The 20,502-nt window shown below is 42.6% G+C and overlaps 1 protein-coding gene across 2 annotated transcripts in view; it reads right to left on the bottom strand.

Moving 5' to 3' along the window:
* Znf407 (zinc finger protein 407) overlaps positions 1-19,738 on the bottom strand; it is a 422,429-nt gene extending 402,691 nt beyond the window's left edge. The window contains exons 1-2 of one of the 2 annotated variants that reach the window (XM_051163827.1): positions 14,924-19,727; positions 8,605-8,719 (exon numbers count right to left, since the gene is read on the bottom strand). In XM_051163827.1, the coding sequence (XP_051019784.1) occupies positions 8,605-8,719; positions 14,924-19,562 (4,754 nt within the window). In that variant the 5' untranslated portion in view covers positions 19,563-19,727. Of the gene's footprint in view, positions 1-8,604; positions 8,720-14,923 lie in introns of both variants that reach the window. The other variant, XM_051163828.1, reaches the window with a different exon arrangement.
* Positions 19,739-20,502: the final 764 nt, after the last annotated feature.

Here is a 20,502-nt window from a genome sequence, read left to right on the forward strand (position 1 = left end):
GCTGTGGGCTTGAGGCCAGTCTGGTCTACAAAGTGAGTCCAAAAAAACCAACTGAACAAGGCTAGCAAAAGTAACAGTCAAGGGAGAAAGACTCTCAATGGATGAAAAAGAAGTTTAGCATAGAATAAAAAAAAAAAAAAACATACAAATACATAAATAGTTTGAAATAAGAAAAAGACCTGGGGAGTAAGAAGTAAGAGGTAAGTTCTCTTTGCTGCTGTTGGGGTCTTCTGGGACAAGGTCTCTCTGTTTAGCCCTGTGTATCCTGAAACTTACTTTGTCATCAGGCTGACCTCACACTTAAGAATCCGCCTGCCTCTGCCTCCTTTGTACTGGGATTAAAGGCCTGTGCCACCACACCCAGCAAAGTGCATTATTAAACAGTATATACTTTTTACAAGTAGTAGCTTCCTGCCCCATACTGTACTGCACATGTAGCTCACTCTAGTAGGAAAACACAATTATGGCACCATCTTCCCTGTTAAATATGAATATCAGAAGTGTGGCTACATCACCATATGTCCTTCTCATTATTTGTAATTACCCTGCACTAAGCTACATGGAACAGATATCAATCTGTTTCATTATAATTATCCAAAAATCAATAGTTCCCTAATTAAAATTATAAATAGTGAAACTCTCTTAAAATAACCCCCTCTGACCAATTCCCACCGTCCTTAACTCTGAAGCAGCTAATTTACTTCCCACACTCCTTTCTCTCCTCCTCCTTTTGCTACCCAGAAACTGGTAAGTCATCCAAGTTTTTAAGAGGGGAAAGGAGGGAAGCAGAGAGGGAGGGAGGGAAGCAGGGAAGGGGGAAGCAGGGAGGAAGGGGGGAAAGCGGGGGGGGGGGGGGAAGCAGGGAGGGAGGGAGGGAAGCAGGGAGGGGGGAAGCAGGGAGGGAAGGAAGCAGTGAGGGAGGGAAGCAGGGAGGGAGAGAGGGAAGCAGGGAAGGGGGGGAGCAGGGAGGGGGAAGCAGGGAGGGGGAAGCAGGGAGGGAGGGGGAGTGGGGGGGGGGGCCAGCACTCAACATGTTAAGGATGGAACATCTCTGAGAAATCCCCATCCCTACCACTCATGTTCTTCAGTTACCTATATTGAAAATATGCACATCTGTCTTATGAATACCCCTCAACTAACTTTAAGACTCAACCTCGGCAGAGCCAGGTGTACAGGGAGACGTTCTTAACAGTCCTCAACAGTACAGGGGTCCCATTCCGCCTGTTTCCTCAGATCTCTGTCCTCTGGGGAGCTTGTGACCACAATGCCAGCACACAACGCTGTCACCATGCCTGCACAAAGAGACTCACAGGGCGGTACTGAACGAGAGAAGAATGGAGACGCGGGTGATAGGAAAGCACGCCTTCCTTCTGTCTACAGCTTCAATGCCTGTGTTCACGCAGCTCCTGGACAAGTTAGGCAAAGCTTTCAGAGTAAAGACTTTAGGAAACAGGTAACAGACTAACAAGGAGAAGTGACTTAAGAAAATGCAACCACAGAACAAGTGATGGAAACTGACAGTGACTGCTTCCTAATGCTATAGTGATGTCTAGGGCAGCTAAAAGGCCTCCACCCTCAGTGTGATTCTGTATCTCAGGAGCCATTTTAAAAGAAAAACAGAGAGCTGGGCGTGGTGGTGCACGCCCGTAATCCCAGCACTCAGGAGACAGAGGCAGGTGGATCACTGTGAGTTCAAGGCCAGCCTGGTCTACAAAGTGAGTCCAGGACAGCCAGGGCTATACAGAGAAACTCTGTCTCGAAAAAAAAAAAAAAAGAAAAAGAAAGAAAAACAGAATTAAGACACTATGGTATGACTACTTCACTGGGAAAAACAGATGCTGATATTTTAACTATAACTAACATGTAAAAATTTTTATTTTATCTCTTTTTTGTTATGCAAGTTAAAAACACTTAATGGCCTTGGAATCAATTGATGACCGCACCTATCATAGAAAAGAACAACAGAATATGACCATGTAAAAGGGAAGGAGTGCGTATTGGTGGCATTAAGGCTCACCTGGAGTGGCTTTTTTCCCATCCTACAATGTCCTAGGCCTTGCCCCCAACTGTTTCCTGAAGTGCCAAAGCATTTCACTGGAAAATGGGTAGACTTCTGAGGATAATGTTTGTTATTTGAGTACTGTAATTGAAATATTGCTTAGGTTTTCAAACCATAAAGCAAGTTAAACATAAAAAAAAAAAAATGTTGAAAATATTGATTTAAAAGGTATTTCAAGGATTTTATTGCCAGAATAGAAAATGATTAATTTTGTATTAAGTGACAGAAAAAAAGAGAGTAATTGTTGCATGGCATTTTTAAATTTTAAAATAGAGGCAAAAGCATAGTTAAACTAAAAGCAATAAAACACTATGTAAAAAATACAAACTGCACATCTTTCATGATGATCGTCTTCTGCCCATTTAAATCTCTTTTACAAAAGTGAGAAGGGTTATACTTTACACTGCTTCAGACAAAATGCACGGCACAGCACAAGACTGACTTTTCTATCTATATTCCTTTTAACCAGAGCATCCAGCTGAAGCAAATACTTATTTTATTCAGATACATCTGTAGATATGATGGGTGTAATTAATTGTTCAGCTCAAAATGCAATTCCATGGTACTTCTAATGATTTAGGTATACACAGCTTTAGTTATCAGAGCAGACTAAAAATAGTGATTTTAATTTATTCCTGCTGCCTACAATTACTCACAACCATGTATTTTTAAATATTTCCAGCCTATAAAAATTACTAATTTTTGCCACTTGTGTTTATCTGCATTTAGACTTTGATTTGGATAAATTAAGCTCTCAAGTGTTCCTTGCTTTATGAAACTCTGCATGTTGTACACTTCAACACAAATAAATGACTTGTACCATTAGAGGTTTAAATAATGTAATGTATTTCATGCTCAGCCTGGAGCTGGATTCCAATGAAGTTGCTAATGCACGTAATGATTAAGTGTAACTCAAATACTAACTGTGTTGTTGAAAACATGACAGGCAATAATTTGGTCTATTATATTCTGCCATTTAATTGCCTAGTACAGACATTCTCTGACACGTTATGAAGCAATGATTTACAATTATTCAAGCTGCAAAGGTCAGAAAGTGACATTATAATCATCTACATAGAGATCCCTCTAATGCACAAAAACTAGGTAATCACACACACACACACACACAGAGAGAGAGAGAGAGAGAGAGAGAGAGAGAGAGAGAGAGAGAGAGAGAGAGAGAGAGAGAGAGAGATTAATAGTAACTTTCTATTTAAGGTTTCCCAAATAAACTAGGAATAAACATTTCCTAATCATACTAATGTACATTTTAAATTTTTCTGGAATAGTCTCATAAAGTCAAAGTGAAATATTTGGAAAATTTTCTTATTCTTTCCTGATTAGGTAAATCCTATTCAACTATTTACCTAACTCCATATATAGAGAAGAGTTTGATAACACAGAGAGAGAGACAGACAGACAGACAGACAGACAACACATGGAAATCTACTAATAAATAACATGGTTCTGAATTTATATATAGTGAAGGGGTTTATGCTTCTTAAAAATGACAGAAAACTTAAGAATCATTTCTTGGATTTATGAAAATCACAGGTCTAATGTACATTTTCTATAAACCTTTTAATATAATTAATATTGAAATATAACAATCATGCCCCATCACCAATTTTAGGCACCTTCTTTTCCCTGTTGCATAGACTTGGTCAACCACATGTGAGCACAATAAACTATCAACAGAAGAAAAAGAACAGCTGGGGGGTTGGGGAGTTATGGAATGGCACGACACATTTACAATAACACTCATACACAGGAGTTATAAGACAAAAAACGAGGCAGGGTTTGAACCAGAATATGAAAGTCATACTACATAAGCAGTCTTTTATCAGGATGTACATTTTAACAAAAATGGAAAATAAGCATGGCTAGTAGATGCAGATGTTATACTATTACATGCTACAGAAAACAACCTAGATAAAAACAACTAGTAAAAATCAGTAATGGAGGGAAATACAAACAACAGAGACCAGGAAATAATGAAGAGAGAGGGGTAATTACGATGAAGAGCAACCGTAAGCCAGGAGAGCCGGCTGCAGACTCTTGGTGTGTCACTGGCTCCCTTGTAACAAGCAGGGATGGCAAACATGAACTAATGAGTAAAAGCCATCAGACCAGCAAGTGAGGCTAATGTAAAATACAGCATCACCACTAAGCAGTGAGCGAATATTAGCACTTAAGACTTCGATGCACACTGGCTTCTGAATTTTGTATGTGGTTGGAGGTGCTGAAGATTGATTTTGACCTTGCACATGCTACACAAGAGCTCTACCACTGAACTACATCCCCAAATCCCACACTCTGAATTGTTTTTAATACTAACAAAATGTGTAAAATGACTTTTGGTGGTTGAGAATTTTTTCACATTCTTGACAAGTAAAATGATTAGAGACAGACAGAGAATCATGAATTTCTTAAAAAGATGTGTCTGGTCTATTTTTAAACCAAACAGTAGTTAAGTAAAACTATTGTCTTTTGCCCACAGCAATTGCAATGTTCGTTTTTGCCCCCACTAAGCACTATCACACCTGCAGCAGACATTCATTCAACTATACGTCAAGAGCATAGATACAAATATCACCGCACTCTATAAAATTATTCTGCTAATCACACTTACATATAAGAAAAATACAATAGAGATCTTCTAGAACTAGCGATATGGTTCAGGGGTTAAAGAGCACTGGCTACTCTTCCCAACACCCATATGGAAGTTCATGACCATCTGCATCTCCAGTTCTAGGGTATCCAAAACCCCCTTCTGGTCCCCACAAGCAACAGGCACATGGCATCCACATACAGATATGTGGGTATACATACATACACATGAAATAGAAAATAATTGCTAATGGGGGGAGGGGCCTGAAGAGACATCTCAGGTGTTAAGAACGCATGCTGCTCTTACAAAGGACCTGGATTCAATAGTCCAGGGGACCTGAAGCCATCTTCGAACCTCTCCGGCATCAGGGAGTGAGAATGCATATGTTGCAAAGACATACATGTAGGCAAAGCACTCATAGGCATAAAATAAGATAAACATTTTTTAAATAATAATTTTTAAAGCAACTAAACAAGTCAACAAGCAAAAGTCTGTTCTCCTGGAACTAAGACAAACAACTTTACTCTATTTGCTCCTAAAAACATGAAATGCACAGCAACGTGTTGTTGGTGTAAGAAGATGAGCCCTGCCCGCGCAGAGCATCCCTCCCAAGTCAGAGCCAGACCATGGGCCCTAGACTTTGAACCCACTCAGCTTCCCCTGTCAAGGTGACTTAAACCTCCTATATTGTGGCAAACATCTGCCAGAGGGAATACGGTGGAGACCACCTTCAAATTGTGGATCGTAAAGATTCAACCAAAAAGATAAAATCAACATAAGTCCGGATGCAACAATTTTAAAGGGATTTTTTATATGGGAATTGGCACTTCAGAATCTTAAAACTATGTCTTAGGGGAAACTCTAAGACACATAGTGCACGTGCACCTACAGTCTTCCTACATGAAGACAAGAAACAGCAGCCAAACAGTTAGAAGCAAGCTGCTTTATTAATAGTGAGCTTATTCAATAGATTATACGTTTCTTAAATTTCATCATAAGAAAACTGCAAAAACAAGTTTTATAAGTTACTCAAAAACTGCTCCTACCTCAATGTTTAATGCATTATTCAACCACTACTATTTGAGAAATAATTTCTTAGAACTACATAAGGAAGAGGTCATTAGTAAAATTTCAAAGGACTGATACTAAGAAAACATAGTATGGAACCTTCTGTTTGTGACAAAATTATAGAATTAATGTTCCGGAAAGATCACTTCACCTTTTAAAGCATGATTTCGTAAAAGGTAAAATTTATAGCAATTAAAGCTAATGAAGAAATGCAGCATGGCCTGCTTATGTTCGGGAACTAATGGGTCCACTGAGCATTTGTGGGATTATTTAGCCATCAGTGATAATGAAGTGACACTGTCAGCAATGGTAATGTGCCGCCAGTGCTCTCCAGTGTCAGGGAAGACCCAGCCCAGCTTTGGGTTTCCTTCTCCTGCTTAACTTCACATTACTCTCCCACCTGACCCAGGAAACACTCAACAACTCAAGATGGCCCTTCTTGAACAGGAAACTGCCCAGCTCATTACTGCTCTAGTCAACCCTACTGAGCAACCCGTCCCTGCTCACTGCACTGCTGCTAAGCTCCTGGCTCTGGCTGTAAGGCCATCAACCTACACTCACTGGGTGGGACCTCACCCTGCAGTCACTGGGTGGGACCTCGCCCTACAGTCACTGGGTGCGACCTCGCCCTACAGTCACTGGGTGCGACCTCGCCCTACAGTCACTGGGTGGGACCTCGCCCTACAGTCACTGGGTGCGACCTCGCCCTACAGTCACTGGGTGCGACCTCGCCCTACAGTCACTGGGTGCGACCTCACCCTACAGTCACTGGGTGGGACCTCGCCCTACAGTCACTGGGTGCGACCTCGCCCTACAGTCACTGGGTGCGACCTCGCCCTACAGTCACTGGGTGCGACCTCGCCCTACAGTCACTGGGTGCGACCTCGCCCTACAGTCACTGGGTGGGACCTCGCCCTACAGTCACTGGGTGCGACCTCGCCCTACAGTCACTGGGTGCGACCTCGCCCTACAGTCACTGGGTGGGACCTCGCCCTACAGTCACTGGGTGCGACCTCGCCCTACAGTCACTGGGTGCGACCTCGCCCTACAGTCACTAGGTGGGACCTCGCCCTACAGTCACTGGGTGCGACCTCACCCTACAGTCACTATGTACATACGACCTTACTCTACAGTTACTGTGTGCGACGTCACCCTACAGTCACTGTGTGCGACCTATACTTTGAATTTACTTTTAAAAAGAGAAATATTAATTGCACAAGAGGTGAAGTTTAAAGGCTACCCTAATTCTAAAATTTAAATACTGAAATCTAGAATGTTTTACTCACATACCCTACACACACACACACACACACACACACACACACACAGTAATTCTCTGTTGCAAACATAAGATTTAATACATTCATATTTACTTATATTCTCTATCTTGGTGATAAAACTACTAGTGCAACATTTGCACAGTAAGCAATCAGCTAAGGAAAGGTTCAAATTATTCATTTAAGGCCGATACTATAGATGTAAAATATGAATCTCTAAAGCTTTTTTTCTCTTTCCAAAATCCTAGTACTCTAAAATTAAAAATTAGATTTCAACCAACCTAGTATTAAAAAAAAAGAAAAAAGAAATTCCTTCTTTTCTCACAAGTGGGAAAGAAACTGCTTCCTAACATTCACTGGAGTTATGCTCATCTCCTGTAACTCAGAATAAAAACAGTAAATGAGGTATCCTTTACAATTACAAGACCTATTGGGACTTGCCCCCGCAGCTAAACTCAGCAGTGACAACCTCATTCCCCAACTGATCAAGAGTGGCTGCGGGGCAAAGGCTCATCTTCATTTACTTTAGCTGCAAGTCCCTAAACTGTCAATTTGGCCAATGAATAAATGACAGATCATGGCTGAGGAAACTGCTTGCAAAGTTATCTGTAGAACTATCTTACGCGTCAGAACCTGAAGAGGCATGCTGCAAAGATGTATTGTCCAGTAAGAAGCAGAACTGCTCCTGACTGGAAGGGTGCTTACCTGTGAGTCCGAGCCTTCTACACAAGCATAATATGTGCACAGTGCATAATTTAACTGAACCTATGAATTGCAGATTTCTTATATTTCACATACAGTATTTCATATGATGTACTTATTAGTTAATTTCTCTAGCAGAATGACATTATAATACATTTTAATAAGAAGTAGAATATTAAAACACACCTGCATGTGTTGTGGTGCACCATATATGCCCCAGCATTAGAACTTCTAAACATTTCTGTTAAATTAATTAGGTTCATGTTAAGCTACCTCAGTGCTTTCTATTAAATGTAACATATCTGAATGACAACTAAACATTGTGAGTGACTCTACAAAGAACCACGAACTAAAAGAGGGAAACTAGTTTTAAAAATCATACGACACAAAAATACACTGCACACTGTTTTTACCACACCATCCCTCAAATGATCAGTAGCCATGCATCTGAGATTAAATCTTTTGTTTTCCTTTATAGAATATGTCCGATGGATCCCAGGCGTCATTAATGTGGTTAAAACGGAGGCACTATAGCAGAAGGGAGACCATACCTACGCGCTCCTAAAGCTACAGTATGGGGGTTTGTCTTTAAATGGAATTTATAGTTCTCTCTGGCAATGTGAATGAACATCCTATAATTTAGTCAATTTACAGATTACAGGTTCAAATTGACCTTGTAGCCCATAAAATTGCTCATCTTTAGCACAGGATTGGAAGTGGAAGAAGAGTGTCATAACTGTATTTAAGGAATTTACCATAACAAAGAAAAGGAGGGCAGGCACGCATAGTTTCCGCCACTCTTACTCATATCAGTTTGGACTCTGGAACAACAGATGCCCCGCCAGCAGCTGCTGGTGCACGCGGCAGAGGCGGCTTCCGCTACTCACCCGCAGACGCGGCACTTGTACTCCCGCATACCGAGGTGCCTTTTCACGTGGTTCCTGGCATCTCCAAGCTGGGCTGTTGCAAAATGGCATATCTTGCATTTGAAAGGCTTTGATCCTGAGTAAAGGAACATTAAATAAGATTTGGACTTGAGTAACACACTACTGATAGATTTTAAATCAGGAGGACAAGCTACATCTTAAGTATTCCTTCAATCTAAACTAAGAACTTCTGTCCCCAAATGGACTGCATGTATTCACTTATAACTTTCTTGATCCCATAATTATCTCACCTAGAAGGTTTTAATGTTTTAGTGAGCCTTCCCAATTCTTAAAAACACTTCTAAGATTTAAAGTCAAACACTGAGTGTCACTAAGCAGCTTAAATGAGATAAATAATGTTAAACATTTTTCATATAACCGACAAAAATATTTCTTGATGTATTCTATTTTAAAATGGAACATTTTAAAAATACAAACACAAGCAAGGTCACTGGCACCTACAAAGGGTGTTATTGAGTATGTTTTCAGTGCCCATCCATTTTCAACACATTTCTCCAGTTTTGCATTTATTTGCTCAAAAATAGTAGTACAGATGTTTTGCACTGACCTCAAGCAAGTCGCCACATTCCTGCTTCACTAACATGTTCACAAACATATGACGACACAGCACAGAACTGCTCTGCTTCTGTCACTTCACAGTCCATGGGGAATCAGCAAACCAGTGTCAGCATCTTGGTTACTGAGCTCACTAACACTTATCTCAACACAAGAGACTCAGTAACAACAAGTGTTCATTACTAGTTAATAAGGAGTGAGATTAAACTATAGTCCAAAACAAGAAATTAAACCCTTTCAAAGCTGAGAGCACTGAGAGCGATGGGAAAGACACTGTTGGTTAGTCAGCCCTATTAATGAGGAGTAGCGATGTCTTAAAGAAGAAGACACGTACACACTTCCAACTTCCTAACAACTACTACTACATCTTGAAATAAATCAAAACAATAAAGACCACAGCTTAAAATCGTCACCATGTTTCCAAACCTTCTGCGTCATGGTTAGTGTCTATTTTGTTAAATAACCCTTCCTACTCTGGATAGAATATGAAATACGTAAATTTCAAACACTATAGAGTACAAATAAAAAGTTTCAATCTTAGGCTGGAGAGATGGCTCAGTGGTTAAGAGCACTAACTGTTCTTCCGAAAGACCCAGGTTCAATTTCCAGCACCCACATGGCAGCTCACAACTGTCTGTAATTCCAGTTCAAAAGGATCTGACACCCCCACACCAATGCACATAAAATAAAATTTTTTTTAAAAATTCCAATCTTTGATCAATGAACCTTTGTAGAGCCTTAAAAAAAAAAAAAGTCAGTGAAAACAATCCTTGAAACTGAAGCACTCAAGGAAAAAAAAAGTCTCTTAAATTAGTTCTCAAGCTGGGCGGTGGTGGCACACGCCTCTAATCCCAGCACTTGGGAGGCAGAGGCAGGTAGATCAACCTGAGTTCGAGGCCAGCCTGGTCTACAAAGGGAGTCCAGGACAGCCAAGGTTATACAGAGAAACCCTGTCTCAAAAAAAAAAAAAAAAATTAGTTCTCAAAATGTTAAACGAACAAAAAAAAGTTTAAAAAAAAAAAAAAAGTGAAGCATTTCATTTTAACCTTCCAACAAAAATTTGAAAAAAAAAAAAAAAAAGTCCATAGTCCTGCAGGACAGACAAGGCTGAGTGTTCAGTGACAAGGAAGCAGGTCATAGTATTTCAATGGCTATGTTTAGAGGGAGGTGTAAATATACCCAACACCTGAAGGGCTCCATAGTAAGGCTGACATGTTCACATATCAAAAGCATGTTGGGATTCTAGCTTACAACAATAACATTCCATCAATCACTTTGGAAACTACAGCTTATTTAAATGACCTAGATAAACTAGCCCACCATGACTTTGAAGCATTCTATGAGAGAGAAAATCCCACAGCAGTAAGAATCAATCTGCCTGTGCTTTAGGTTGCAGTACTTTTTCAAGGACAATTTGAAAATTATTAATAAACAACAGTATCAAGACCCCAAACAAAAAGGATAAATAAAACTCCCCCAACATTTATCTGCAAGACGACTTGCAGAAGCAAATATAAACACCTGGTGGCTCTGAGAGAACCCAAATTCTGACTACCCCCTCCCCCACAGGTGTCACTAAACCCACAGCGGGTAGAGCAGAGATGTGTGTCTTTAGGTGTGTGCACAGTTCTGAGGAAACCCTTCCTGAAGTGTCAAGGCTCACTGGCACTCGTGCAAACCCCACACACACATCAGGAACCTGTAGGCTGTTCACCTAGAGAGGCAGGGAGGCCTTGCCTAATAGCTAACACTCAGGAGCATTCAAGGATCAGCTGAAGTAAGTAAGACCTCTCTGTGAGAAAGGAAGCCTTTCCTTTGAATTTTGTTTTTACACTTGCTATACTATACAATACACAATATAAAATGGATCCAGGTATGTGTTTATAACACAAAACCTATAAAATCACATCTTTCTAAACTTACCTTTCTCTCAGGTGTATTTTAGTATTAAAAACGTCCAGAATTGTCTTAAATAATTCTATCCCTTGAAGCAGCATTACCTTAGAAGAATGGGGTCTATAAGATTTTATGAAAGGAACAAACACTAAAGTGGCCCTAACTTACTGGTGCCTGATTATTCACTAAACAAATCCCATGGAAAAGGCGTGTGCACTCAAACCTAAGGCCGCACACCTCCACTGCATCTGCACTGCTGTTACACACAGATGTGAGATGGCGACACGTGTGTCACTCAGACCTAAGGCCGCACACCTCCGCTGCATCCACACTGCTGTTACACACAGATGTGGGATGGCGACACGTGTGTCACTCAGACCTAAGGCCACACAGCTCCGCTGCATCCACACTGCTAAGTACATACAGATGTGGATGGCAACTCAGAAGGCAGAGCCTCGGATCTACACACGGAGAAGGAACAAAGGCACGTGCATGTCATGCAGTGTCTGCTGTCGCTACCTGTTCTTCCTAAGCCCCTGAGCATCTTATCCACGCGTCCATTCACTAACTCATTACACTGAACGCCACCTTTGAGAGAAGTATGCTCAGAGTTAGCAGTGAGTGAAGCCAGTCCCTTCCCACTGTGCGCAGTCTACAAATTAACTGTCTTGGTGAGCGCTACAGTCTCCAAACCATTGCAGATGGAGGTGCAGACATCCTGCACTAACTTAAGAGTTTTCAGTGAAGTTGCACACACCATATACACCCACATGTGAACTTTTTACAAAGGTTATAAATGACCAAAGTACTCTGAACAGACAGACTGGCTCCCTGATATCTTGAGGCTTAGGTGAAGTTTCGAAAGGCAGGTGTGGTGGTGCACGCCTGTAATTCCAGTACTCAGGGAAGCCGAGGCAGGCAGATCTCTGTGCGTCCAAGGCCAACCTGGTCTACAAAGTGAGTCCAGGGTAGCCAGGGCTACACAGAGAAACCTTGTCCAGGGGAGGAAAAAAGTCTATTTCTCATGTCCTGTGGCCTAAAAGCTTTAGCAGAATGGAGCCCAGGAGATGACCCACTGCTCCGTGTGAGAGAGGGAAGGCAGTTAAGCTGAGTGCCGCACACCACAAAGGCACCGGAGGGAGGCACTCACTCCTACAATTCTTAAGAGTGCAGCTTGTATCATGCTAGTTACAGAAGGTTACATAAAGCATACAGTAAACCCCACCTTTGGGGACAGGCTGGGAGAGTACGCCCTTTTCCAGCTGAGCAGCAGTAATGGCCCTGTATTACTCTTTCGTAGAAAAGAACAGAGTGCCAGAAAGTCACCTATTTTAAGATAGTCTGAGAACAAAAAAACAAAAACAAAAACAAACAAAAAAACATGACCTTAAAACTGAGAACCAACCTCCACAAAAAGTGACTTGCAAAACTGACGTGCTGGGCTGGAATGCCTCGCTCAGGAAGGATGTGTGCTCTGCAGTGCTTCAGAGCATGTAAAAATGTACTTGCTGGTAAGACCAATGGAAGATATTTTTTAAAAGTATGCTAACTTTTACTAAATGTTACAATCAATGATGTAACTTCTGTAAGTAGGGTCCCTCTGTCACATATTGATAGTTACCTCACTTCCACATCCACATTAACTTGACTTTAAACGCAATTAATACATACAGTCAAGGAAGACTAATGGACTACACTCTGCACTTAACCTGGTGGACATTTTCAAATGGCACAAGTGACCAGTGCAAACCTATTTTGCATTGTAAACGACTAAATAAATCTTAATGGATTAAGAATGATCAGCTATCAACACACAAGGGAAATTAAGTGCTGAAATGCCTACATTGATTATTTTAAATTATTAGCCTTACTCTGTTCTTGAATTTGTATGCTTTTAGTGAGCTTTAACACATTTACAAGACTTATTGACTATAATTACAAGAGAATTCAAGTAATGGACACATCAATTATAAGCAACATGTCTTGACCAGACAGTTGCATAAAGAATTCTAAAAAGAGCTCCATTAGCATCTTCCTCTTGGTTTTATTCAGCTTTATCTGACTTAAGAGGGTATGTTAAGGAAACACATACTTTCTATGCATAAGAATGGCCTGGTGCCTAAGGTCATGTCATGTGTGAGTGAGAGGCACCAACATGGTGTGTAACCGTGCAAACAAGCAAGCACGCGAGCGTGGTCCAGAACTGGCTCTCCAGCAAGCGGCTGGTGGAGAGCAGGCCACACAAAGTTTATGTTTACCTGAACTAATCCTGTGTGAGCTTTTCTGTTTTCTTCAAGGAAACATGTTGTTCTACCTTTAATCACCCTTAGTATCTTTCTCCGTGAAACCATGCACTAAGGTTCAAAAACTGCAGGGATTTAAAGTATAGATTTAATAATGTGCCATTATTTAAAAGTACAGTAAAATAAACCTTACAGTTTTAATGAAAATATGTTCATTGAAATGTGAATTTATTATTCAAATCCACTCATAAATTCAACCATGTAGACAGAACTTGTCTAAGCAGAGCACAATGATTTAGAAAAGCTGTCTATTTAAAATAAAGAATGTATGGCAGGTTTATAGAAACACTGCAGTGAATTTTTACATAAATTTAGAACACTAGCTTATGCATTTTTCACCAAATATATTTTTTTAAATTTCTCTCCTAACTAAACATTAACATGGAATGTTCAACGTGTCAGAATACAGACCCTAAATCAGGTGCCACCTCAGTGAAAACTGAATTCCAACACATACTAAGGACACCGTGATTAGAAATTCTCACGCGTGGATGTAAAATCTTACTGCTGAGTCACACTTGTGGATATAAACTACCTGTCAATAAGTATTCCTAAATTACTAATATCTTAAGAATTGCATAAGGGGCTGGTAAGATGCTTCAGCAAATAAAAACACTGGTTTCCCTTCCACAGTACCCAGGTTAGAATCCCAGAGAATCCAACGCCCTCTTCTGGCTCCCATGGGCCCTGCATGCATGTGGCACACAAACATACATGCAGGCAAAACACATAAAAAATAAAGGTTAAAAATTTGAGGGTGTGGGGCTCACATATTTAATCCCAACACTTGGGAGGCAGAAGCAGCAGCTCTCTGTGAGGTGGAAAACAGCCTGGGCCACACAGTGAATTTCAGGACAGACAGCACTACATAGTGAGACCCTGCTTCAAAACAAGAGAATTTTATGAAAGGCTAAAAGCTACTTAATATGCTCTCTAAAACTACAAAGTGTCATTTTAATACATACTTTGGAAAACCAAATAATTAAGACAAAACTAATGAAAAGCACTAAAAGACAGGAATTTTGCAAAGATATGAGATGGCGCTTTTTGAAAAAAAAAATGTCTGTGTCCACTAATCCACTTTTAGAATCTCTATGGCTGAATTGCCCCTGGAACCCTCACTTCCCAGACACAAGCAGAACATCACACAAACAAGAAATATAAATCAGCTAGGTGCGGTGGCACAGACCTGTAATCCCAGTACTCGGGAGGCAGAGGCAGGTGGATCTCTGTGAGTTCAAGGCCAGCCTGGTCTAAAGAAAGTGCAGGACAACCAAGGCTACACAGAGAAATCTTGGCTTGAAAAACCAAACGCTTAGAAGAAGAAGGAGGAGGAGGAAGAGGAGGAGGAGGAGGGGGAAATATGAAGAAGGAGGAGGAGGAGAAGGAGGAGGAGAAAGGAAATATGAATCAGGTAGAAGCCCACAAGCAAATGACCCAAAGTCCAAACTTCACCATTGTTTCACACCTCACAGGAAAGGGATCTTGCCGCAGGCACTACTTACCCGTGTGCGTCCGAATGTGAGCCAGGAAGGCCATGGAGTTGCTGCTCCGACACATCTTCCCACAGTACTTGCACACATTGCCCTGGTTCTCTTCTCTCTCCCGGTTGATTTGCTCGGTGTCTTCCACTATGTACTTATTCACCTCCCGTAGCAATTCCTCGTGCTGTCCTTTAATATGCAGAAATAAGTTCTGCTCAGAATCGAAGGGCTCCGTACACTTGACACATTTGAAGGTGGCCCCTCCCTCTGGGAGCTCTTCTACGCTGGCCTGCTCGTTTCTCATGTGGCCGGCACTAGCCAAGTGCTGGTGCAGGTTGCTCTCCGTGTAGAAGGACTTCCCGCACAGCAGACAGTGGAAGTGCTTCTCTTTTGTAGGGTGCTTCATGGCAATATGCACATTCAGTCCGCTCAGCCCATCAGCGAGGAAACCACAATCGTCACAGCGGATCCGTGTGGCCTCAGCGAAGGAGCTGCCTTCAACTTTCCTCTTCTTCAGGCCTTGAGCACAGTCTTTTAGGGGCAGCTCGCTACCTCTCACCCCCGTTGCCATCAGACCTTCTTCTGACTGATCTACCAATTCACCATCTTCTGTCTTTATTCTGATTATGGAAGAATCAAACCTGCCAAAACTGTACATTGTTTGCCCTTTATCATCAATACTTATTATAGTTTCATAAACATCATTACTGTCAACAGTGCCATCAGAGGCTGGGCCATCCTCTTCCAAAATGACTTCAGTTTCATGTTGTGAATTCATCAGAATTTCCTTATTCTCAAGAATAGAGTTTGCTTGCACATCTTTCAAATCTTCTGAACTCTGTTCACATCCAACTCTATTCTGGCCACCGCCACCCAGGTCCAGCTGCTCTCTTGGAACTTTCATCACCACAGCAGAAGTGGATTCAGCTGAATGGGCCCCAGCTAGGTCTTCAGGGCAGAGGGACGTGTCAAGAATTTTAGCTCCACTATCATCTGCGCTGCCCCTCTCATCCTCACCATGTGTTCTTGAATCATCAACATCATTCAACATGTCCTGGTTGGCCTTTGCTGTCCCACCGTCTGCAGCAGAGCTTCCTGGACCTTCATTGTGAAGACGGCCTGGGGAACTGTGATTCGATGGAGTGCTAAGGGACACTATTTCCTTGGGTTTCATACTCTCATCCTTAACAAGGGGTTGTTGCAAGCTTTCACAGAAGGAATGATCCTCACTAACATTAGACTCCTCCTCAGTCACAATTTCTACTGCGTCAGGAGCACAGAGCACTTTAGACATATCTAAATTAGAACTGGCATCTAGGAAAGAACGATTCGTAGCATTTCTGGATTTCAGAGTACCAGATGATTGGTCTGGATTTATTTGAAATGCCTCAGGATTTTGTGAGTGCTCCTCCTCAGGTAGAATGGTGCTCTTGGATATTTCTGAAGAACCTGCTTCCACAGTAGAAGAGTTGAGGTAAGACTGCCTTTTCATTTTATGCTTCTCAGTCGCAGCATGCCTAGTCATCTCCCGGCGAGTCACTGCGTAGTAATCACAGGCCATGCAATAGAACTCAAACTCTTTGGTATGCTTCCTTTTCACGTGCAGCTCTAGCGATGCTGCAGAGTGAGCACTGAACTCACAGTGTAAACATTTATTGTCACTTGAACCAGCAACGTCTCTCTGAGTGCACACATCATGATGCTGTAGACGGTCCTCTGTCTCTAGAGGTGTCTGTCCCTTTGTATCAGAAAGATGACTGCTGGCCTCTCCATCTACACAATGAAATGCATTCCCAGCATCAGCTTCAGCTGCATCTCCGTCATCTGCCACTGGCTTCTCGAAAGTAGATCGATCTAACGTAGCTGACTTGTTCGCCTGTTCTTCAGAAACCGTCACTAGAGGGCTGTTCTTTTTACACGTGTCAAGATTACCCCCTTCTGGGCCCACAATTATATCTGCACTTTGTTTCCCACTGGCTTCCATTTCTACCCGTCCTTTATGTTTCTTGGTGGCACAATGGCGTTCCATATCTCCTTTAGTTACAGTATAATACTTACATACTTTGCACAAATAACTATACTGGTGACTGTGTTTACGCCTGATGTGCACGGTCAAATTAGTAATGCTAGAGGCCAAAAGTCCACAGTGGGAACAGGTGCGTGCGGTGCTGCCTTTGGGCCTACCTCTCTTTGGAGCAGTGGCTAAGGCCAATTCATCATCTTTGGTGCTGACACCAGACTGAGGCAGTTCCTTGGGAGTTAACACACTCTGCTCAAGACAGGAATGCTCCTGTAGTCGCACACCAACATGGCCTTCAGGCCTTTCACTTCCAGAAATATTAGACTCGTCTTTTTTATCATTGGTACCTATACATACTCTTTCAATGCACTCTTCAAAACTTAAACCAATATTATGTTTCTTAGCGTTTTCAAGGTGTTTGCTCCTTTTAATGTGCTTCTCCATTCCTTCTTTGCTCAACGAATAAAGATTACATGCTTTACAAAGAAAGTGGTAGTCTTGGCCATGCCGAAGTTTTATGTGTCTTGTAAGGACAGTGGAAGACCTTGTTTTATAAAAGCACTTCTTACACTGAAACTGAGGCTTACTTGAATGCCTTGCTTCCGTTGCATGGCTTACCCTGGCCTCCGCAGGTTCTTCCTGAGCTGCTTTCCCTGGCCCTTCTCTAGAATCCTCTGTGTTTTCTGACTCTCCAGTACTGAGAGGTAAAACAGAGTCACTGCTCAGCGACGAAGCCGTCTTTGGTTGAACCACTAAACTATTGTGCGTCTCAGCTGCTCTGTGCTCATCCACATCTTTCTCAGACAAGAACAGATCACAAGAGGCACAAAAGAAGCCCATGCCATGCTTTTCCTTCATGTGGCCTGGAAGACTCGTCTGCCTGGAGGCAGTAAAGGAGCAGCGCTGGCAGCTGCGGCCAGGAGGCGCCTGCTGCTGCTGACTCCTGTGCGCGTGCTCCTCGAAGCCTCCCCTTGCTGGACTAGAAAAGCTGCAAGCCTGACAAGAGAACTGCGGCTCTCTTGCATGGCACTTTTTAGCGTGAATTTCCAAGTCAGCTTTGTTTGCGGCTATCTGAGCACACTCTGCACAGGTGCGCTGCACAGGCATCTGGTGCTCAGCTGGCGTTACTGGCAGGGAGCCTTGCTGGGTGGGGCCTGAGAGACAAGGAGCCGTCTTATCCTGCATCACTTCTAAGCTGTCTGAGGTAGTCACCCCCAGACTTTGGATATCCTTGCCCATTTGTGTTTGCTCTGGCATTGGCTGTAAATCATTTGTTTTCACCTGTGTTCTAAAGTGTTTCATAAACGTCCTCTGAGTCTCATTGGTACCCCTTTTATTAATTCCTAGGAGATTAAACCTTTTCTTTGCCTGGCCCTTTAAAGTAAAAGCGCCACTTCGTCTGCGGAAGCTATTACCCAACATGAGAAGATTGCGCTCAGCTCTCGGCCTCAGGGCACTACTGATAGTGCTATGTGCTGTCTGGAGGGTGGTTTTGGTGAATCCTGATTTATTTAAAAGACCCTCTGAGCTTACTAAGCCCCCTGGCTGTTTGCTCTGATTTTCAGGGTTTTGAGCTACACCAAAAGTGACATTTTCCTCAACTACTTCTGCTTTCCCTGCTGAGATATTGCTAGGTGACACCATCTCCACAAGAAGCTCACCACTGCCGCCGGCACTGTGTTGAGAAAGGGCTCCTCTGCAGCCCCTCCATGTGTTCCCAGGGCTCTGCGCTCCTTTTGAATCCTCATTCCCTGCTATTGGCTTAGAAGCTCTTGGTTTTGTTCTGACATTCTTTGTTCCCGTGACACAGGCTTTTTTAGGAAAGGGTTGTTTTGTTAGGATCTGCACGAATCCTCCGCGAGCAGCAAGGTTCTGACGACGAAGGTGGGTTTTGCCAAGACAATGTGCAGTCAACATGCTTTCTTCAGCACAATGAAAGCCACAGAGGGCACAGGAAAAGACTTTCTGTGGCCCTGGAGTGTGTGTGGCATGCATGTGAGGAGATGCGCTACTTTCCGCTTTGTGGCTACAATGGCAGCAGGCATGCTCCTCCCCCTGGCCCACATGGCATTGTGTGTGCTTTTCCAAGGCAGAGCAGGAAGAGAATAAATGGCCACATACTCTGCACTCAAGAGCTGTATCTACATCTCCAAAGCTACAGGCAACGCTCATTTCTTCTGGAGGAAAAGGAGCATGTCTTTCCAGAACAAGGGAACCCGTGTCCTGAGCAGGCTTTCTCGTTGCATCTGTTTTCAGAGAAGGCAGGGAGAAGGCATTTGGAAGAGCTCTGCCTCCTTCTGAGAGGTTTGCTGGAAAGGCCTCCTTTCCCGCTTCAGCCAAATGGACACTAGCTTCCACAGTGCCCAGACCACAGGCACCCTGCTCCCTCGGCTCCAGGGGCTCCACTGCCTCTGTTCTCAGTCGTTTGGAAGCAAGTTCACTTCTGTCTTCCTCCACAGCAACACTGTCTGAGTTGGACGACTCTGAAAAAGCTCTTTTGCTTGTAAACCTCTCAGGAGCGTTTGTTATCTCATCAGATACAGGGGCACAACTGGTGTCATAGGATAAGACGCTTCCCGTGTCTCTTGCTTCCTTAATACTTTCATCCTCATCATTTTCATGTTTACTCTCAGAATCCATTCTCAATAAAGTTCTGGTGGTGTTTTTTCTATCAAAGTTGGATGTAACCAGAACTTACACCTGTAAAATAAACAAACATGGTATTAAAGCTTTGCACATAAAGAAAATGCAGCCGGGCATGGTGGCACACACCTTTAATCCCAGCACTCGGTAGACAGAGGCAGGAGGATCTCTATAAGTTCAAGACCAGCCTGGTCTACAAAACGAGTCCAAGACAGGCAAGATTACAGAGAAACCCTGCCTCAAAAAACCAAAAAAAAAGAAAAGAGAAAAAGAAAGAAAGAAAGAAAGAAAGAAAGAAAGAAAGAAAGAAAGAAAGAAAGAAAGAAAAGAAAAGAAAAAATTGCAAATCTCTTAATCTGGACCTGAGAGAGAAAAAGATGATGAATTAACCTCCATACTTGCCGGAATAAGACACAAGTCTAAAGTTCTATAGGCAACCTTGCTGGCTGTGCTGGTTCATACCTGCACAATTCTGAATCAGGACAGGATCACTGCTTTATGATCAAGGCCTCAGTCTAGGTTACACAGTGACTACCAGGCCAACCCAGACTACAAAGTGACATTGAGAGAGGGGGAAGGGGGTGGGGACAGAGAGAGACAGAGACAGAAAGAGAGACAGAGAGAGGGGGGAGGAGGAAAAAGAGGAAGAAGAGGAGGAGGAGGAGAGGAAAAGAAAAGAAAAAAGAAAAAGAGCTGGGTGTCGTGGCGCACGTCTTTAATACCAGCACATGGGAGGCAGAGGCAGGTGGATTGCTGTGAGTTCGAGGCCAGCCTGAGCTACAAAATGAGTCTAGGACAACCAAGGCTACACAGAGAAACCCTGTCTCAAAAAACCAAAAAAGAAAAAAGAAAAAGAAGAAAGGAAGAAAATGAGAAAGAAAAAAGAAGCCAGCCAGCCATCCTAACCTGCAGGCCACTGGGACTCACAAAGCAATAT

This window comes from Acomys russatus, chromosome 20 (genome assembly GCF_903995435.1).
Source record: "Acomys russatus chromosome 20, mAcoRus1.1, whole genome shotgun sequence".
NCBI classification, from domain to species: Eukaryota; Metazoa; Chordata; class Mammalia; order Rodentia; family Muridae; genus Acomys; species Acomys russatus.